Source organism: Cryptomeria japonica, chromosome 5, assembly GCF_030272615.1.
Source record: "Cryptomeria japonica chromosome 5, Sugi_1.0, whole genome shotgun sequence".
Lineage (NCBI taxonomy): Eukaryota > Viridiplantae > Streptophyta > Pinopsida > Cupressales > Cupressaceae > Cryptomeria > Cryptomeria japonica.
In genome coordinates, this window is record NC_081409.1 from 413,983,012 (window position 1) to 414,002,878 (window position 19,867).

General features: G+C 36.5%; 1 protein-coding gene across 8 annotated transcripts in view; it reads right to left on the reverse strand.

Moving 5' to 3' along the window:
* Nucleotides 1–14,095: 14,095 nt before the first annotated feature.
* Nucleotides 14,096–19,867, reverse strand: part of LOC131076467 (uncharacterized) — a 76,307-nt gene continuing 70,535 nt past the window's right edge. For all 8 annotated transcript variants that reach the window (XM_058013657.2, XM_058013656.2, XM_058013654.2 and 5 more), the window contains one exon: nt 14,096–15,996. In XM_058013657.2, the coding sequence (XP_057869640.2) occupies nt 14,348–15,996 (1,649 nt within the window). In that variant the 3' untranslated portion in view covers nt 14,096–14,347. The remainder of the gene's footprint in view (nt 15,997–19,867) is intronic.

A 19,867-nucleotide genomic window follows, 5' to 3' on the forward strand; every position in this document is an offset into this window, starting at 1 on the left:
GAATAGCATTCAATTGGGAGTGCATCATTGGCCATCGGAATAACTATTTCAGTGCTAACCCAATGACCCAATGAAGAAATCAATGCTAGTTACAGTCAGAGCCGAAAGTGGTTGCAGGTAAGGTAGTTTGTGATCCATGCAAAATAAGAAGAAGTCATCTGGTTAATGCAAGCGATTATTAAGCTCATAGCAAGTTTACATGAGTCTTTCTCATGATCTTAAAGTAATAAGGATTGATTTTGAGTGCAATATGGTCAACTTTTAGTTGACTAAGAGTTTGAACTGAATTGCATGAGTTCTTTTGCATGTTTTGAAACCTTTTTTGGTGGCTTTTTATTTCTACGAGAGGATCAGTTTTCAAATGTGATATTTTCAGTGAGGGTTCATCTTCAGTCATTCTGGAGTTATCTTTCCTCTACCTTTTGGAATATTTTTGTATAAAGTGAAAAAAAAATATCTTTCTTCAGTAGTTCTTGATGATTCTCTGGCTGGTTTTAGCGGAGAATACATTCTTGTAGCTCATATGCAGTTTTATGACAGAATTTTGAATAACAATTACCAGCTTATGCCTTATGTCTTTATAGTTTATTTTCTTATTCTTGATTGAGAGTTAGTTTATTGTGTTATTGTCTAGATAACCTTTAAATTTGATGTCTCATTTGTAAGTCACAGGTTGTGCATTGTGATAAATTGGCTCATTTGGTTGATTGTGAAAGTTTTCTTTCCTTTCAATTTCTTGAAGTTTAAATCCTTTGCATGAAATACTTATGTGTTATGAACCAAAGGTCTATTTGTGTAGATTGGTGTTTTTAGGATTGTATCTCTATCATTTTGAGATATCTTATTGATGCTTCACCTTGGTTTAGCATTTGCAAGTCATTCTATTTTCATTCTTAGTTTCCCTATCCCTTTTCTCAGTAAAGAATTTAGAGTTATTCACAGGGAACCAGCCCTTCATCTGGAGGTTAATTCTGATTATAGGCAACCCACAGGCCTGAGAATTATCCCATGTGTTACCAAGTTTCTTGAGCTTTCAGCTTGTGCATTACGGGTGCAATTTGAGTGACAACAATTATCATAATTATTTTTACATTTGCATTATCATAATCCTTTTGGTTCACGCATTTCCATAATAATCATTATCATTTTAGTTCCATTTTAGTTTCATTATCATTTGTCACTTACGATCATAGTTGCATTTTTATAATCATTATCATCATTTTTGCACATTATAGTTGCATTTATGGCATCCATATCATTATCATTTATATTATTTGCGTATCATATGCACATCACAATCAATAACAAGTATATTACAATCTATATTTCAACACGAATGTAATAAAAACAATCACACTAATTTGAAATGTAATGAAGGCATGATTTGAAATAAAGAGTGCCATTAAGCCCATCCATTGCACATCATATAATATATATGTATGTATATATTGTTCGCCATTTTGAGTAATTGATTATGTGTTGCATTGATGTTTTGTCATTGATTCCAATGCTAGCTATTTGGATGCTTTATCGGCACCCTTCTGGTCTCGATAGGTTGAGTAGTTTCTGGTTGGTTTGGATCCGGCATGATCCGGTATGATCCAATATAGTTTGGTTATGGAATTGTCTTATTCATGATACTCATGTTCATATTTAGTAAGTTGGTTTTGGTCTGGTGATCAGATGCTATCTTGTTTGCTTGGAAGCTTGGCTTATGGTTCCGGCGAGGGTTTCACCAGCAAAGCTTTTGATGAAGATCTTTGATGATATGCATAAGTGGTGTTGGTGCAGCTTTTGGTGGAGATTCGGGATGTTGTTGGTGATCATGTTTGAGACTTGGAGGATGGAGATCATTTCTTTAGCGTGTGGACCTATATTGGGTCCCGGTTGATCTAGGTTATGGACCAGCTTAATGTAACATGTGGATTGGACCTCTCGATGTGTTTCTGGAATGTCTTATGTGTTGGATGTTATTTGTTTGGTATAAGGCTGACATTTTTTGTAATTTTGTAATTGGTTTATTGTCTTGTGGCCAACCTGATTGTTTATGGTTGAGGGTTTGCATATATATGATGTAAGATCTCATTGTAGATCATCATGGTATAAGATCATAGGTATACAGTCAAGGAATGGGATATGGATATGTAATGTATGAATAATGTAATATCATTTAGGCAGAGGATTTGGACGATCATTGGAGATCGAATTGGGTTTATGTAAGAGGATTTAGTCCTTCGGTATAGAGCTTAACCGAAACTGTATTCAGGCATAGGAGATGTTATCTTTGCAGTTCAAACACTTCTCCGGATTGTAATCTAGATTTCTATGTAGTCAGTGAGACTCCTTTTGTGTTGAGCAGTGCGCTCTAGGCTGTTGGCCTTCCTGCAAATGCAGGTGCAAGCTCCTCAATTGTAATTCACATGCTTACTGCAAAAGTATTATCTAACTTTGGGTAGGCTTCCCACCATGGTTTTTCCCTTTACCGGGTTTTCCACATATAAATCTTGGTTTCATGTGGATGGTATTTATTATGTTATTATTGTTTATGCTTAATTGGTTTAACTGATATTCTAGTATTTAGTTTAAGCACCCCGGTATTAATGTTTTGGGTTCCGGTATTAAAGTTTTAATTGCTAAATGTTTTGGTAATCTGTGACAATTGATTCACCCCTCCCCCCCTCAGTTGTCTTTCGATTATTTGAATTGTCTAACATATGTGTGTGTGTGTGTATACATATGTATATGTATATGTATATGTATATGTATATGTATATGTATATGTATATGTATATGTATATTTATATGTATATGTATATGTATATGTATATGTATATGTATATGTATATGTATGTGTGTGTGTGTATACATATATGTATATATATATACACACATATATACATTTATATACACACATATATACATTTATATACACACATATATATATATATATGTGTGTGTGTGTGTGTGCATATGTATACACACATATATACATCTCTCTCTCTCTCTCTCTCTCTCTCTCTCTCTCTGTGTGTGTGTGTGTGTGTGTGTGTGTGTGTGCATATATCAAAAATTATAATGTCCAACTATAGTTTAATGATAGCCCCTGAGGGTCAAAATGTCACACATATAAGAGCACTAGCCCATGCTCTCTCTATCGCCTACACCTGAAGGTCTTGCTCGAGGTACCCTCATCCCAATAGACCCACCTAACTATTGACTTTGGGCTCTGTGTGACATGGTACTCTTTGTATAAGAGGGAGCTCTCTGATCTCCCGGCACTGTCTGATGATATAGATCTCTATAATACTGAACCTCTCGTGCCAACCTGTCAATATGTTGTCGAGACCTAGTAACCTCTGCAAAAACGGGACCCAGACATTCTGGAACCAACAACTATCATGCCACATCCCTCTCCCCCTAGAACCTCATTGCCTCTGCCTCTAATTTTCTTAGTCTATCTCTTAGAGTATCTAACTCCTCTTCCATACTCTACACCCCCTCCCTCATCTTCCTAATGACATCCCCACTCCTAGCTACCTCTAGAAGCTTTGATGTGGTCTCTCCATCAGTCCTAAAGTTGTCCCACTCAGAGATAGCAGCCACCAAATCTCACCGCAAGGCATCTCCCTCCTCCCTCACCCGGTCCAACTCTTCCTGTATGTTGTTTGCCTTGACTCTCTCCTTCTAAAACCTCTACCCCTCAGCTATTAGCTAATCCTGTAGACTCTGTGCTTAGGCTCTCTCAGTTTCTCTCTCCAAAGTAGTCTGATCTAGAACAACCTGAGGTATCTGCCCTGCTTCCTTCTCTGCCCTTTGTCCCCCCTCCTATCCTCCCTCTCCTTCAGGGATATCCATCGACTCTGCCCCTCCTGTCGCCTCTTCCTAATGAGGCACCCCAATCTGCTATGCAGGTGCTTGGACCTTTAGAGGTACCTCTACTCATGGTACCTATCTCCTCTTCCCCCCTCTCTGCACCTGTGGTCAAACTCTAGCTCCTCCCGCCTCCTCCCCCTCTCCCACTCCATCCCCCTCTCACTCGACTATCTCGTCCACCGAGGGTGCAAGCTCATCCTCCTCTAAGATCTCTAGCCTGATGAGTTGAACTAGCCTATGAGCATCCCACCATGCATTGTACGCTTTTGTGCATCTGACATCCTCTATCTATGGCCTCTCGTCCCAGACTACCATTGGTGCCCCTATCTAGCTTAGATGCACGTCGAAGGGTCCAATCATATCTCCCCAAGTGGTTGTCTCCCTGGTAATCCATGGGTGCATCTACTCAAGGCCCAATATATCATGTTGTTGCCTAAACTTCCTCATCACCTGATGTGGGAGGTACTGATCTATCACATGTACAGTCTCGTCGAACAACCAGCACTCGCTCTGTACCCAAGCTAGCATATAATCCCTCCACCATTTCTCTATGTCTCTGAATGGGAACTAGGTAAACTCCCTCATCTCATCAAATATCTGCCTCCAAAACCAATAGGCACCAACCAGTGTACAGTACAATAGGCCCTTGTACCAGTCCAAATAAGGATATCTCACCCATTGGTCCTATGCTCCAATGGGTCGTGTGACTCTAATATTCTCCCATGCCCATATGTGTAGGAGCCTCACACCAATCCCAAGGTTCTTATAACCTCGATATACAGCCATGTGCATATCATGATAAAGTTGGCCCAACATGGTTGCACCCCACGCATACTACATTCCATCCTCGAACATATAATATAAACATCTACTCCAACCAATAGAGAAGCCATGCCCACTAAACTTCGGCATCATCCTCCCACTAATCAATCTGTAGATGAACAAAACCAATCGAGGGATCCTCTGTCATCGCTTCATCGCTCTCTGCAAGGTCCTATGTGTGCAATCCATAGGGAGATCATCTGTGAGGCATACCCTTTGGAGATAGTCCTCGTCGTGCTCCAGTCAATACTCTGGGATCACCCCTCTGAATGGCACCTTCATGATCTGCCACGCATTGAGAAGAGTGATGGTGGCCTCACTTGTAGGTAGGTGGAATGTGCAGTTCTCATTGTTTCACCTCTAGACAGGGGCAATCATCATAGTTGCATGGCAGCGAATCCGCGGCCATCGTGAAATGTACCCTAATCCTAACCGGGCTAATGTAGCTCGCTATGCACAATCCAATTGCCTATATAATGCCATCGTGGGAGGCCAATTCTCTCGTGATGTTAAGATGACTGGATCCTCCTGCACCTAGCTAAACCACTTCATTAGCCTTCATTTCTAGCCTATTCTAGCTTACTTCTACCCTTGGGGCATCTTTTCGACACCTCAGAACCTTGTCTTGTTTCCTCTCTTTCCCCTTTTCCCTTTTGCGTGAAGACGTCGAATCTGCAACCCTTGCATTGATCTGTAGGGTGCAGATGTTGATCTGTAGTCCCCTCGCTTTTCGCCCTCTCCGTGATCGAAGACGTTGATCAACATATCAATGTCTACACGGGCAAGATCGCCTGCACAAGCGTTAATCCCTTGCGTAGATGTCGAAATAGTGATCAGCATCTACACCCACCAACATTTCCCTCATTTATTGCCCCCTATTAAATACTAATCTAGGAAATCATGAAGTCAAGGTTGGGGTACATAACGGTGGGTCATACTTAGTATGTCCTTGGTGCCTATGGACCCTCTCGGCGTGATGCTTGTGATGTGGAATGCGGGCCATAGCTCTTGGTTGCTTTGCTCTCTAGGATATTTGAACTATGTGTGTGACAATGACCCCTCCTTGGGCACCATGTGGCTTATATAGGGCATCCCTTCACTCTTTTTCTCGCCTCTTTTCATGCTCTTCCTAATTCTTCCCTTTCTTCCACTTTTTCTCCTCCCATTTCCATTCTCCTTATGTCATTTTCTTCTTTTTCGAGATTATTTCTTGAAAAATTTTCAAATTTTCCGATTAAAATCTCGAGGGAGCATGTACCACCCCCGTCTTCATGCTGGGGCATTTTTTATGTCTTTTACCCACTGCCAATTTTGTCGTTGCGTAAAAGAGGGGTAAAATGTAGATGTCTAAAATTAATTAAATTAAAAATTTAATTAATTCAGCCTTTCTACATAATTAATTCAATTTAATTATGTTATCCTTTATTCCTCTTAAAATCAATTAAATCGATTTTAATTAATTTATCACTATAGCACAATAATTTATTTGTCAATAGATTAATTATTTTTCTTCTAAAAGTCCCTTAAATTATTGATTCCTTCAAATCACTTCTTCTAATCCTCACTTAGCCTAATTAATTCTTCTAGAAGCATGACTATCATTATCCCTCAATTTTATATTCTTCCACTCATTCTCTCTTGTCAAATCCTCCTAACTTATCCACTTGCCCTCTAATCTCTCATTAGCTCACCCAATCTTCTTCCTTAATCATTTGCACAATCCTAACCATCATGATTAGGAGCAAGTCAACCATTTTCCATAAATGGTTTGTCCCCTCCTCCTTCCAAAACCTTAAATGCACTTACTTTGGTCATGTCAAAGGATTTCAAATCCTTTGCACATTCCCCTGCCCTCTCTTCCCATTAAATTTTTAATTCCTTTTCTCTTTCCTTTTCCCCATGCAATCTTCTATTTTGGGATTTTTAATTCCCTTGTCCCTTCCCAAGAAATTTTTAATTCATTTTATTCTTCCAATGTACCTAGAGATCTTTTTCCCATGCACCTAGAGGAGTGTGGAGACAAGAAATGCCTTTATGGCAAATCTCTTGGTCTCCACACCATGTCCTCTCAATCCTTCTCAACACTTTCATTCAATCTCCACCCTCCATTTCACATTGATCTTGGCCCTCCATTTTGGTCTCCTCAAATCTATAAATTGGGGTCTCCTCCCCTCATTTCCATATCTCATGTTCATGCAATCTTATGTTGTTAGTTTAAGCTTAGAAATCTCCCATAGCATCCATAGCATAGCCAAATTCATCCACACTTAGCCACTTTGCAAGCATCCTCCATCCATTACATTATCAAATCCCATTGTTGTTGTGTAGTGGATAGAATTTCACATCCATATCAAGGACCAATCAAATCAAGCAAAGGAGGGGTGCACCCTTGGCTTCACCAAAGGTCCAATCTGAGGAGCAAGAGAGTGTCTTATGAAGGTATAGTGGTTCTTTTGTGTATAATTGTGTGTTCTATGCTTATTTGGATTGAAACTAACCATTAACCTTTGTATTGATTTTCCCTAGGTTCAATTATGTTTTTCTAATAAAAACAGGACCACTTTGTGTGGCCCCCTTTTTAGAACCCTTAATCACCACCATTTTAAAAAAATAGGACCATAGAAAGTAGATTCAGATCACTACAACTCTCATTCTTGTTGCATCTTCATATTTTGAGTGTAACTATATTCAATTTCTCATCAAACTTCAGACTGTGCTTATTTCAAAAGAAAGGTGGTATCAGATGACCCCATTTTTGTGTCACAGATTGGTGCAAATACCCACATAGCACTATCCAACCCATATCTTGGAGAAGAATAAGTATTTCTATGTCATTGGTTCCAAAATTCTACTCCACCTATTATCCTTTCATACGTATCCTAAGACTTGGTTTTCCCTTGTCATTGGTTCCAAAATTCTACTTTACCTATCCAATCCCAAAAGTAGTCCATACAAATACAACAATCCTAATCCATGTAGTCCTGCTATGCAATCTACCCCAGCATGTCCAAAACATGCCTTAGTTTTGTTCCCAACCTCATTACAAACCTTGATCCACTTTTGTCACATTATTATCTTAAAGATACATCTTTCTCAATCCTCATGTCTAGTTTTCAAGATTTTTCCTTCCCATTACAACATGTTGTTTCCATCATCATCATCAATCAATCAATCAATTAGTTTCCAACTTAACTAGGGCAAAATCATGTTTGTCATCATTGTGCATGCATGCTTGATTGCTTGTGTCTGTTTTTCATTTATTTGCATTTGTCATGGTCTTTATAATATATCTCAACGCATCAATAAATGTAAGAAAATATCCAAATGCAGACATGTGTTTCAAACCTTCAAACATCACACTTGAAACGTGTGTTTCTAAACATAAAATCTGAAAATTTGACATCAACCTAGATAACAAACAATTGTTATTGTAAAATTTTCCGTTAGTCCATAGCTTGTCTTATATGAGATGCTTCCTTCCCAAACCAAACATTATCCGCATCCATCCTTTAGTCTTTTCACACTTGGGCATAAGATAGCATTGTTGTGTATATATATTGACTATTGTTTATGTTTTATTTGGTATCTTTTTTATCTTTTGATCTTTATTTCTTTATCTTTTGCTCCATATTGTGCCTACATAAAGTTACCACAATCATTTCATATCATAGTGTTCTTTGAATAGTATACATTGGGGTAAGGTCTTTAGTTTTTGTGTGTCGTGTTTAATGGTTATCTCATCACAAAGCCACCAAGAGTATCATACACCTTATAAGTGTTGGGGTATCATTTTGTCTTTTATTTTCTTGAGAATTATTCTATGCATCGCCTTAGTCTTGTGTTTGTTAATATATAATAGCAGTTGCTAATCTCAAACTTGGCATAACATATCATCACCATTGCATATTCATGCTTCTTGCATGCATCTTTTAATCTTTCTCTTTCTTCATTTTTCACCTTTCACTAACATTCTTCTTCTCTTTCTTCTTTTGAGAGACTATCCATACAATTTACGCACGTGATAATTTTCCAGTACCCATTGGAGCATCTCATAATCATATCCATGCTTCTAATATTCCTTCATTACTACTTTTTCTTTTTTTTGAAAAAATAACACTTTAAACATTGTTTCAAAAATATTATTGCTTTAAAGAGGGGCAAAATATGAACACTAAAATATTCATCTAGTTATTCCCCTAATAATCAATCCTTAATTACTATTTTTAATCTTCATTTATCCATTTATCATTTATTAATAAGTTTCTATTTTCTATTCTCACATTATCCACTTATTAAATAATATTTTATTATTTAAGTAAATGTAAACTAATTAGCCATTCATATTTTCTATTTTTGTCTCTTTAATCTTCATTAAAAAACTGAAAATTTCTATATTTCCCACTTCAACCAATTGTAAGGTCTTACCCTATTTGCCAAAAAAAAATGCAATCTTACTCTATCGTATGTTTTAGTTTTCTAAACATAGCACTACCCACTAAACCTTATTTGAAGTCCAGAAAATAAATAAAACAAAGACAAATTGCTACGTAACACACAAAAATTGTTGTTCAGTAACTAAAAAAACTTTATATTCATTCAATGCATTACAAATCCTCTTGATCACAAGATCAAGGATTAGAGAACAAAGACAAGAAAACATTACAATTCTACCTCAATAAAAAGAAATCTTTGACATAAGCTAAAAATAGAAAAACAAATATACATATTCATGCATAAAAATAGAAAAACAAACATACATATTCATGCATAATCACACACAAAAAAATTAATATTAAGACTATATTTAGAACACTTATTTTTATGTCTATACACAAGCAGCTCACTATTCATGTCATGTGTTAAACATAAAAAATGCATGATAAGATAAATTGCGCTTGTAACAGTAATATGACCAAGAGATGGTGCAGGAATACTGGTCTGAAATATAGTGATCCAACATCTACATCAATAGCAGGGGAGACTAACGCCCAACTATATGATTCCAAGTAACTAGATATAAATTACTAAAAGGAACTAGCGCCTGCAATAAGACTTCCTCTGTTGAAGGAAACTCACGCTCATAGCACTCAAAACCCCGCAAGATCAGTAAATATAGAACTCTTCATGAAATGCTCATATTCATAAACAAAAGTACCCCACAATGGCATCCAATATTATAATGCAAAAGAATGCCAAAAATATCAATAAAATATTTTTTCACTTTGTAAATTTGTTTCAGAATGAGATTTCAGAAATTTGATTGAACTTCTCTTATACAATATTTTGTGAGATTCTTGAATGAAAAATCCAATCAAAATTTGGTTTCGAATTCTAGGATTTCAATTTTCAGATTTTTTTTGAAAAGCTCTAGAACTCTGTAAAAGAAATTAATAAATCAAGCATACAAAAATGAAACCTAAATTGTCTTCTTATAACTCTCCAAGCTTTCAAAAATCCTTTCAATTTCTCTCACTTTTTAATATATTTTTATGACATAAACTAAGTTGTCATGTCCCCAATTTTTACCCTTCCTTAGTAACAGCATTTTTAGCAAGCTTGGTCTATTATCTTGTTCCTGTAGGCCAGTAGAGCATGGAGGGAACCAACTCAAGGGCTTAGAGAGCCATGCATGAGCCTTGTAGGCAATTCTGAGCAGTTGACATCAGTTTCCTAAAATTTAGGAGGGATCCCTATTTTTTAGGGATTGACTGGGAGTGGTCTACGGGGCATTCGGAGACCTCTGGGAATGTTTTGAAGACTTTGAGTGCATCTCCTATTTTTTAGGAGGCCCTCCTATTTTTTAGGAGGAACTCTTAGTTCACTGACAGACCTTCCAGAGATACGCACAGCAAAGGAGGACCATTGGGGTTCAGTTTCGGGTTGTCAGGGTCAGTCTCCTACTTTTTAAGAGCATCCCTAGATTTTAGGGGAAAACTACTAGTTGGCTTATGTGGCTCAAGCATTATCCACAAGCAGGTGGCTTCTATCACTTTACAATTCTGAGTTTATTTGAGCACTTGATGGATAAAATGGGATATATTAAAATATTTCTAAGTTGATTAAATAATTAAAAGGTGATTATATTAATCACTTGTCTTATTATATTATTAAATAAAAGCCATAACACCTTTCCTAGGCATGGCAACTTGGAGGAGTTGGTTTAAGTGATCTTGGCCCCATTCAATGAATAATTGATCCCTCTAGCCATTCAAACTTCCAAAGGGATTGTCTTGCAAATAAAATAAAGTTATTTTATTAATTAAAAAGGGCAAATGAAACCCTAATTCAAAATTAGGGTTTGGGTTGAAAATAAAAGGTGTTTGGGAGCTCATTTTACACATCTATGATTGAAAAATTATTATTTTTGAGAGCCATTTGATATTTACAGGTCTGCAGGTGTTTGAACTGAATTTGGAGACGAGAACCTTCAAATTTGGGTGAGAGGACGAAATCCCTCTCATATTTAAGCTATTGATTTTGCCTGGAATGTTCATGTTTTGCCAATAAGGACCAAAAACCAGTATTTGTTAGCAGCGACAACAGGGTTATAGTCTAATAATCAGATCTGGGCACTTTGGTTGACACTTTCAGCACATTATTGTTTATTCATGTCAGTCGTACCTCTCCTAGGTCAGTCGTACCATCCCAATCAGCTTGTGGGATGCAAATAAATTAATAAAGGGAATTTAGCAGCAGCTATTGGTTGGAAAATCATTGTTGGGAGGTCACTAGGGCAGATCAATGATCTCTTTTGTGAATTCAAGGTACATTTGAATGATATCAGCAAATTAGAGGGGAAAATAGGGTCAACTTGGTGATCTCTCCAGGCAATAGGGTCAACTTGGTGCGCTTTGGAAGCTCCTGTAGCAGTATTTTCCTTCAATAAAGTCAATAAAGAAGCCCTTCAGGCAAGGCGTTGGACCCCTAGTAGCGGTGATTTTTTTAGTGGCTAATATTCGCCAATTGGCTATTTTTTAAAATTTGGAAATCAAAATTTGGCTAATAGTTCAAGTTTTAAGGTGACCTAAATCGCCACATTTTTACAAAAAATTATTTTAGTCTTATATAAATCGTCAATGATTTTATTTTATTATATTTTTTAACTCAAAGATTAGCCAAAATATTCGATACGTGATTGGATCAAATTCACCAAAATTTTATAATTTATTATAAAAAAATAAAATTAATTCACTAATAATACAACATAATTATTAGTTACAATAGGGTTTTATTGCATTCCATGAGGTAAATTGTACCTACAAGTTGTAATGCTCATGGGGGTTGAGTTGCTTTTCAATTATTGACCTCAATAGAAATCAATGGTATAAAAACAATTTTGGGCCCCATGAGTATTACAAATTTGAAGTACACTTTATCTTACAAAATACAAAGACTATTAGATTAATTTAAATTAATGGCAGTAACTAAATAAAGAGGTGTCTGCCCTTTAAATTCATGAATGATTTCCACTTTAGGTCTCTACTTTTCCATAAGAATATATTTTTTTAAATGAAATTATTTGCAATAGTAATTAATGCATACTCGTATTATTTTCTAAGATTCGCCAAGATTTTCTACCAAAAAAATTTGATGTAAAAAAAATCGCCAATAAAAAATATTTTTATCCAAAAAAATATATATATTCACCAAGATTTTATTATTATTTTTTAGGGGGGGTTTCTTAAAGTTATCACTGCCTGGTAGACCAATTTGGCATGTTAGTATTGAAATTCAATTATTCTTTGTATTTGTTAATTGTTGTTAGTAAATTAGACAATCTAATATTTAGTTTCAATTGTTGTCATTTGTTATTGCTTGCATTTCTACATTGCATCATACATTCTATCGTCTAAAAAACCCAAAAACGCATTACACTCAAACTTCCTCAAGGAAACTCCTAGCTTCAATTCGCTGGTCAAAGATTGATTTTGAAACAATACAAATCAGAATTGTGCCATCTCCTAGTCAGGATCTTTCATAAGTCACTTTATTGGCCTTATTAAATAATTAAAATAACTTGTCATTAAATTTATTTATTTTTTGATAATTTAAATTTTAATTATTTAATAAAATCATAAGGTCCAAATAAAAGAGAATATTATATCAACTTAGTCTTCATTTACAGACTCAATCTTCATCTAAATAATTCTTCTTCATTTATCAATTAACTCTTCTTTATTTTAGACACTTAATCTTCTCTCACAAGTTAACTCTTATTTAATTACAACATATTAATTTACCAATTAAAATTATTAACGTAAATGAAAAAATGTATTATTAATTCACTAATGAGTGATCAAAATACTTACAAAGAAAAAAACACTTAATTTCATTGCAAAATTATGATGATATTTGCTAAGCTAGAGAAATTTTGATAAATTGTGGACCTAAACAAAATTATAAAAATGATAGCATTGAAAAGGGATGGTTGAATGACTTCTCTTTACAATTTATAAACTCTTCCCCCTAAATTTCAAACATTTGCGATCCATCAACTTCAAATCTATTTATTAAAAGTGGTGTCAATTGAATGAGAACGAACTTAATTTATATGATCAAAGATTGAATTTTAGAATGTGTATGATATTTAAATTTTAAATATGTAGTAATTGTTTTTGTTTTTCCATTTGCAAAGCCTTAAATCCTAGTAGAATAGTTAACAATAGCATAGATCTTTAAAAAGTTTGTAAATGTACATAACCTAGCATAAAAGGATTGGTTGTGGAAAAAACTGTCATTGAAACCAGTTTAGCAAGATACAAATGTATATTCATTAATTTGGATTTGTTATAGAATATGAAGTCATATTTTATTTTATGTATAGTTTTTTTTTAATTTAACGAGACTATTTCATAAAAAGTACAAACTTTGAAACATTATACAAGTTGAGATTAAATATAAGACAAAGATATATTCTTGGAATTTTAAGACATAAATATATAAATATTTCATTTTTGTGTTGAATTAATTGAAACTAAAATTCAAATGAACATATATACATATTTGATGCATTTTATTGTATATTAATAATTTATATTAAGGTGAACAATAATTGTTCATTAATTAATAGTGAATCGTCTATTACTCTTAGTAAAGTAAATTTTAAATAATAATAACAATATATTCCATTTAAATATATCTTTAATTTTAAATAATAATAACAATATATTCCATTTAAATATACAAAGATATATTGATATTTCATTTTTATGTTAAATGAATTGAAATTATGATTTAATAATTATTAGTAATTTTAAACACATATATATACATATTGATGCATTTCATTTTATATTAATAACTTATATTAAAGGAAACAATAATTATTGACTAATTAATAGTGAATCACTATTAATCTTAATAAAATAAAATATATGCATATAATAAAACTCTCTCTATCTAGTGGTCCTTTCAACTACGGTGTTAAAAGATATTACAATAAAGGATCCAATCAGAAGGAGAAATATATCCAAAGATACAAAAATGTATAATTAATATCTATGCTGGACATGTAAAACAATATATTGAAGTGAACAATATCTACAGGTGCCTGCTTTAAATTCTCCATTACCTCCACTTTTGGCTTGGTGAAATTTTGGTAAGTGTTCAACTGCACACTCCTGAAGATGTTCACCAGAGGTTCGGACCAATTTTATTTAAAGTCCTGCTGCAAACCATGGGAGAAATCTGGAACATAACCATGAGGCCTGTACACTCTGGTATCTGGCCAGGATTCTTCAACTACAAATCCTCTGCTAGCTTCAATCCAGAGGCCTTGAGATTGAGCTTGAGATTCCATAGAATATAAGAAACCAGCTTCCCAGCAAACTTCTGCAACCATAAAACGTCGCTTTCGTGGAATCTCTGACAAAGCAGCTTCTTCAGCAACTTCGGCAGCCACAGCCAAAAATTCTTGCAATGTCAGTATCTTTGCAGAACCTTCCAAATCAGACCCATTTATGATAACCGGTGAAAGCCATTCTTGCTTTGGAATTATGTACCACCTGCTTTTTTCGGAAGCACCATGATCTGCAAACTCGGCAAATTTATCAATATGAGTCCACCATCCCATAAAATGCTTTGGATTAAGTTTTGACTCTGATTTATAACAGGAGCATTGGCAATGGTAGTTGGTTTCGTGCGAAGCAAATGCGTCCCCATTAGAACAATTTTCAATGATGATATGAGGATCCATGACCTGCTCCTCTCTTGAAGAGTTCGTAGTCAATCTAGAACAAAGGCCACAGATATCGAATGGTCTATTTCTTCTTCTTGATCCTCTCAAAAGTTGCCATAGTTCATGCTCATAAAACAGAAAACCTTTCAACAGTGCACCAGGGGCAATCTTCAGAGCAGACATATTTTCTGTCAACATTATTTTTTTTGTTTCTTCAGTAGTGTGTTTATCAGAAAAATGGCCAGTATGGGCAACCTGCTCTGGTAATTCTGAAATACCATAAGTCTGGCGAAGAAATGAAGCAGCTGATGGGTTTTGTGAGAGAGCAAGCTGATTTTGCAGTCGACATTTTCTATCATACAGAGTCTCTCCTACATGTGGGCCAAGAAAACAGCCTAAAAACTCATTATTTTCCCAAGAAAACTTTGATAGATTTGAGGGATTTGCAGGAGTGCGTTGATTTTGAGGCTCATACAAGAAACCTTCCTCAAGAGCACCATCAAGCCTTTTCAGTCTCCATGTGGCATTGCCTGGTGATTCAAAACCAAATGCTTCCCAAGGACCTGCATACAACAAAAATTTAACAGAAGCTTCCCAGTGGTGCACTTCTTCCTCAAACACAACCTTGTGTGGCAATTCTAATTCCAAAGTATCTTTCTTGATACTTCCAAAGCCATTTGTATACTGTTTGGATGCATTTTGATCAAAATGAGGGCGCCGAAACAAAAAGTCAAATTCACCAATTGTACGAATTTCAGTTTTGCAAGCTTTCATTCTGCTCATCTTTCTGAATAATCTTTTTTTCTGTTTATGCACTCCAGCAGACGGAGCAACATTAACATCTATTTTCGCCATCAATGGGTCGTTAAAATCACCTATGCTCATTTGCAAGATATTGAGGTCTGATAAATCTGGCCTATTTGTTGAAAATTCAGGTCTTTCTGATTGCTGAGAAGCAGGTTCCAGAGTGTTGCTTTCAAACATTGTCCCATCATTTTGACAAAATGACTGCACACCAGCAGAGGGTACTTGTTGCCTTACTTGTTGAGAAATAACAAGCTGTTCAACTTGCACAATAGGGGAAAATCGTAATACATATTCAATGCATGCAGCGAAATGATCTCCTGGGGATCAAAAAAGAAATAGATCACTAACTGGATCATGTGAAAGAACATCATTGTAGACGGAGAACTAAAATAACAAGTGGCCTATTTCTTATGCATTGCTACTGTAATTATACTGTTGCAGACAGCATGTAGATGAACACAAGCCTGAATGTATTTAGAAAATAAAGTCACCAGTTTTGCAATCCATAACAACTAATAAAGCATTTCAGTTTTATTTCAAATTTGGGCTAAGGTCAGACACATTAGCTGGCAGACTAGAATCAACTTTGTCCCAGGATAAGCTCTATGGAAAAACAAACATCTAATGGATCAAATGGTGATTTAATGCATTGTCTTCCTTTAGAAAGGCGTATGTCCATGAAGAATAAATGTAGGAGAAAATTATTTGAACATTGTTTTGAAACCTCCACGTGCTTCCATTATCACTAGGATACTTGACATGATTAGGCCCAATTATACTTCTTTAGAATCTTGACACTGCTATTTTTACTTTGCCACCACAATTTGTATAATAATCAGTGTTTCTCCGAGTTAGAGAACCTGCAACCTGTTGATTTGGAGAGAAAACCAACACAACTTAAAATAAAAAATGTAAAATAAATTAAAAATGGTGAGTATTAAAGTCTACAATACAAATGTTAAAAAATAAAAAGTACGCGTGATGAATCTTTATTGCAAAAGGATGGAGGAACAAATTATCTTTCCCATTGAGGTACTGCCATGTACAAGCATCTACATTGTATTCGTCTTGAAGAGCACAAATACTATGATCTTGTCCTGAGATGAACCCGCCAAGCTCTTTCCTAACATTTTCCACCACTTCTAGATCTAAGAAGAGTCTTTTGAATGCCAACTTGTACCTGTTAGCTACTTCACTATCTCTATATGGTGCATATATGTCTGACAAAGCAAGTATCCGTGCACTATAGTATTTGGGAGATAATGCATATGCAAGGAGATGCAGTGGTGTGTTCATCTTGTTCCAGCAACGATGAATGATTTTTTCCACTTCAAAAAAATGTTTCTTCGAGGTCATTCCCTTTTTGTGGTATGATGACCTTCATTTTTCATAGCATCGTAGATTTCCCCCAAACATGGCCAATCTATATCAACAAACCTAATCATACTCATTATAGGCTTGATGAAACTCATGACATAGTCCACACGAGCCCACTGTTGTCACAAAAGCTTGCACCCTTGCTGAGCTATCAACTCAACAACCTCGTGAAACATGGAAACAACCCCGAAGTGTGGAACCTTGTGCAAGGGGGTTGAATCTCCGGAGAAGGCCGGCTTCCTTCTCAATCCAAGTGCAGGTGTTGAACCAACTCAACACTTCAAATCTTACTTCTAATCCTATCCTAACAACTTGCAGAAGAAAAGGGAAGAGAGAAATACTTAAAATGAAAGGAGGTGATGCACCAAGATAAGAGATGTTTCTCTCCCCACCCGAAATGGCACAAAGAATCAACTGAAATACCCAGGAGATACACAAACTTCAGCTGCGTGAATGATCTCAACGCACGTATGGAGGTTAGAACTTGGTGAATGTCAAGAGGGGAGAAGGTTTTCCACAAGTCACACCCAGAAATAGGTTAACACAGCATATATGTGAAAGAAAGCAACAAACATACACTTATAATGAAGCTAAGATCACATACACAACATCCATAAGTTGAAGTAAGGCGAAAATGATGATTTCGATTCATTCAAAGGCCAATGGCCAAACTTACAGTTGCAGAAATGCAAAATATACAAGTCTTTAAGAGAAGTGAAAGAGCATAGAATAGCTCAAGCCAACAAGGAGAGAACCCTTTGCAATGAGGCCTAACAGCCTAATATTGAAAACTGGTTGTAAGAGTTGTTGGAGCATTAAAAGCCTTGAGTGTTGATCACACCATCTAGAAGTGTTGCAAGCCGGAAGGAAGTTGGGAAGATTTCGGAAGCACAGGTTGCCTAAGTTGGGGGGACTAAGGAAGGAACTTCGGAACCTCGGGGTTTCGAAGTTCCGGAGAAGAGAAGAAGGCAAAGGAAAGGAACTTCGGAACCTTGGGGTTCAGGAGTTCCAGGGAAGAGAGAAAAGGAGACTAAGGGAAGGAACTTCGGAACCTCGAGGTTTTGGAGTTCCGGGGAATTGGAAAAAAGGCTAAGGAAGGAACTTTGGAACCTCGGGGTTCCGGAGTTCCGAGAAAGAGGGAAGGATGCTAAGGAAAGGAACTTCGGAACCTCGGGGTTCCGGGAAAGAGAGAAAGGAGACTTAGCAAAGGAACTTCGGAACCTCGGGGTTCTGGAATTCCAGGGAAGAGAAAGGAGACTTAGCAAAGGAACTTTGGAACCTCCGGGTTCCAAAGTTCCGAGGAAGAAAAAGGAGACTTAGCAACCTGGGAACTTCGGAGGTCCGGAGCTCCGGAGTTGAGAACTAAGGGACTTCCTCCAGACAAGACAACACTTCACACTTCATAATTCCATTGTTTTTCTCCTTGATCAACTAGGGCAGCACTGGTCCATGGATCGTATCTCTGATCGGTTCTCACTAATGAACTCAAAGGAACTTTGGAACCTCGGGGTTCCAGAGTTCCGGGGAAGAGAAAGGAGACTTAGCAACCTAGGAACTTTGAGGGTCCGGAGTTCCAGGGTTGAGGACTAAGGGACTTCCTCTAGACAAGACAACACTTCACACTTCATAATTCCATTGCTTTTCTCCTTGATCAACTGGGGCAGCGCTGGTCCATAGATCGTATCTCTGATCGGTTCTCACTGATGGACCAAGGGTGTCATAAAATGACAATATTTTTTGGCGACCTCTGCGGGATGCTTGCCTACTAAGCATGAAGTCTAGAAGCCTTGAGCATCCATTAGGCACAAAGTCACAACTGCAAGAAAGAAGAAAACTCTCTCCTCTATAACCTGCAAAGGATCAAGATCAGCCATTCTGAAGGGGAACAGAATGTGCTCATGCACTTCTTGGAAAACAAGAAACCTAATTAATATTTACATTATTACAAAATGAGACAACTGATGCTTTTTCCTCTGTCAAAGAGGAACCTTTTGAAGGAGCTGATCCCCCTCATACCATTGTTACATTCACCATCTAGCTGCAATGGTTGAAATCTCTTGTATGCATGCATTAGATCACACATACTACTCATGTGGTGAAAGAACATTTCGCCATTCACCTTGCCATCATAGGGAAGCCATTGAAATTAGCCACCTGAGACATCTGGGGATGCATAAATCATACACATAGTAGCAAGGGGGGAGTTTTTTAGGAGTTGGCTAGCATCAAAAGAACTACTCCTTGCAAAAGAGAAGGCATCTTTTTTATACAAGGGGGCATCATTTTTTCCACAATAGCCAATAGCCGACCTCCTCTTGGCGTGAGTTGAAACCAAAGGAAAAGGCCTCGAACTCATATGGTGATGAAAAGTATACCATATCTTTGTCTTGGCCAGCACAAGGGGGCTCTATAGACATCACATTAGAAACTTTGAAGCTCGGGTATACTGTCAAGTTGAGCAACCAAAAGACTACTGGCATGACCAACATGTTGTTGCCCAACATCATCAAACATGGTATGTTGGTCCCAAGTGAAACATTCAAGCTCGGGCACATCATCCCTAATGCCAAAAGAAACATCTTCACCTTGAATGAAGACTTCATATTCAACATCATCACTTTCAGGGACAGGGGAGAACCAACATACATCATAATCACATGTGCTGATATCCAACTCATCAGCACAAATCTCAGGTTTATGAGACACCTCATAAGAAGATCTAAAATCTTCAAATTGTCTCTTTGTTTTTGTTTCCTCACCTAGCAATAGAATGCAACAACCTCGGGTTCATGGCACGATCCATCCGCCATG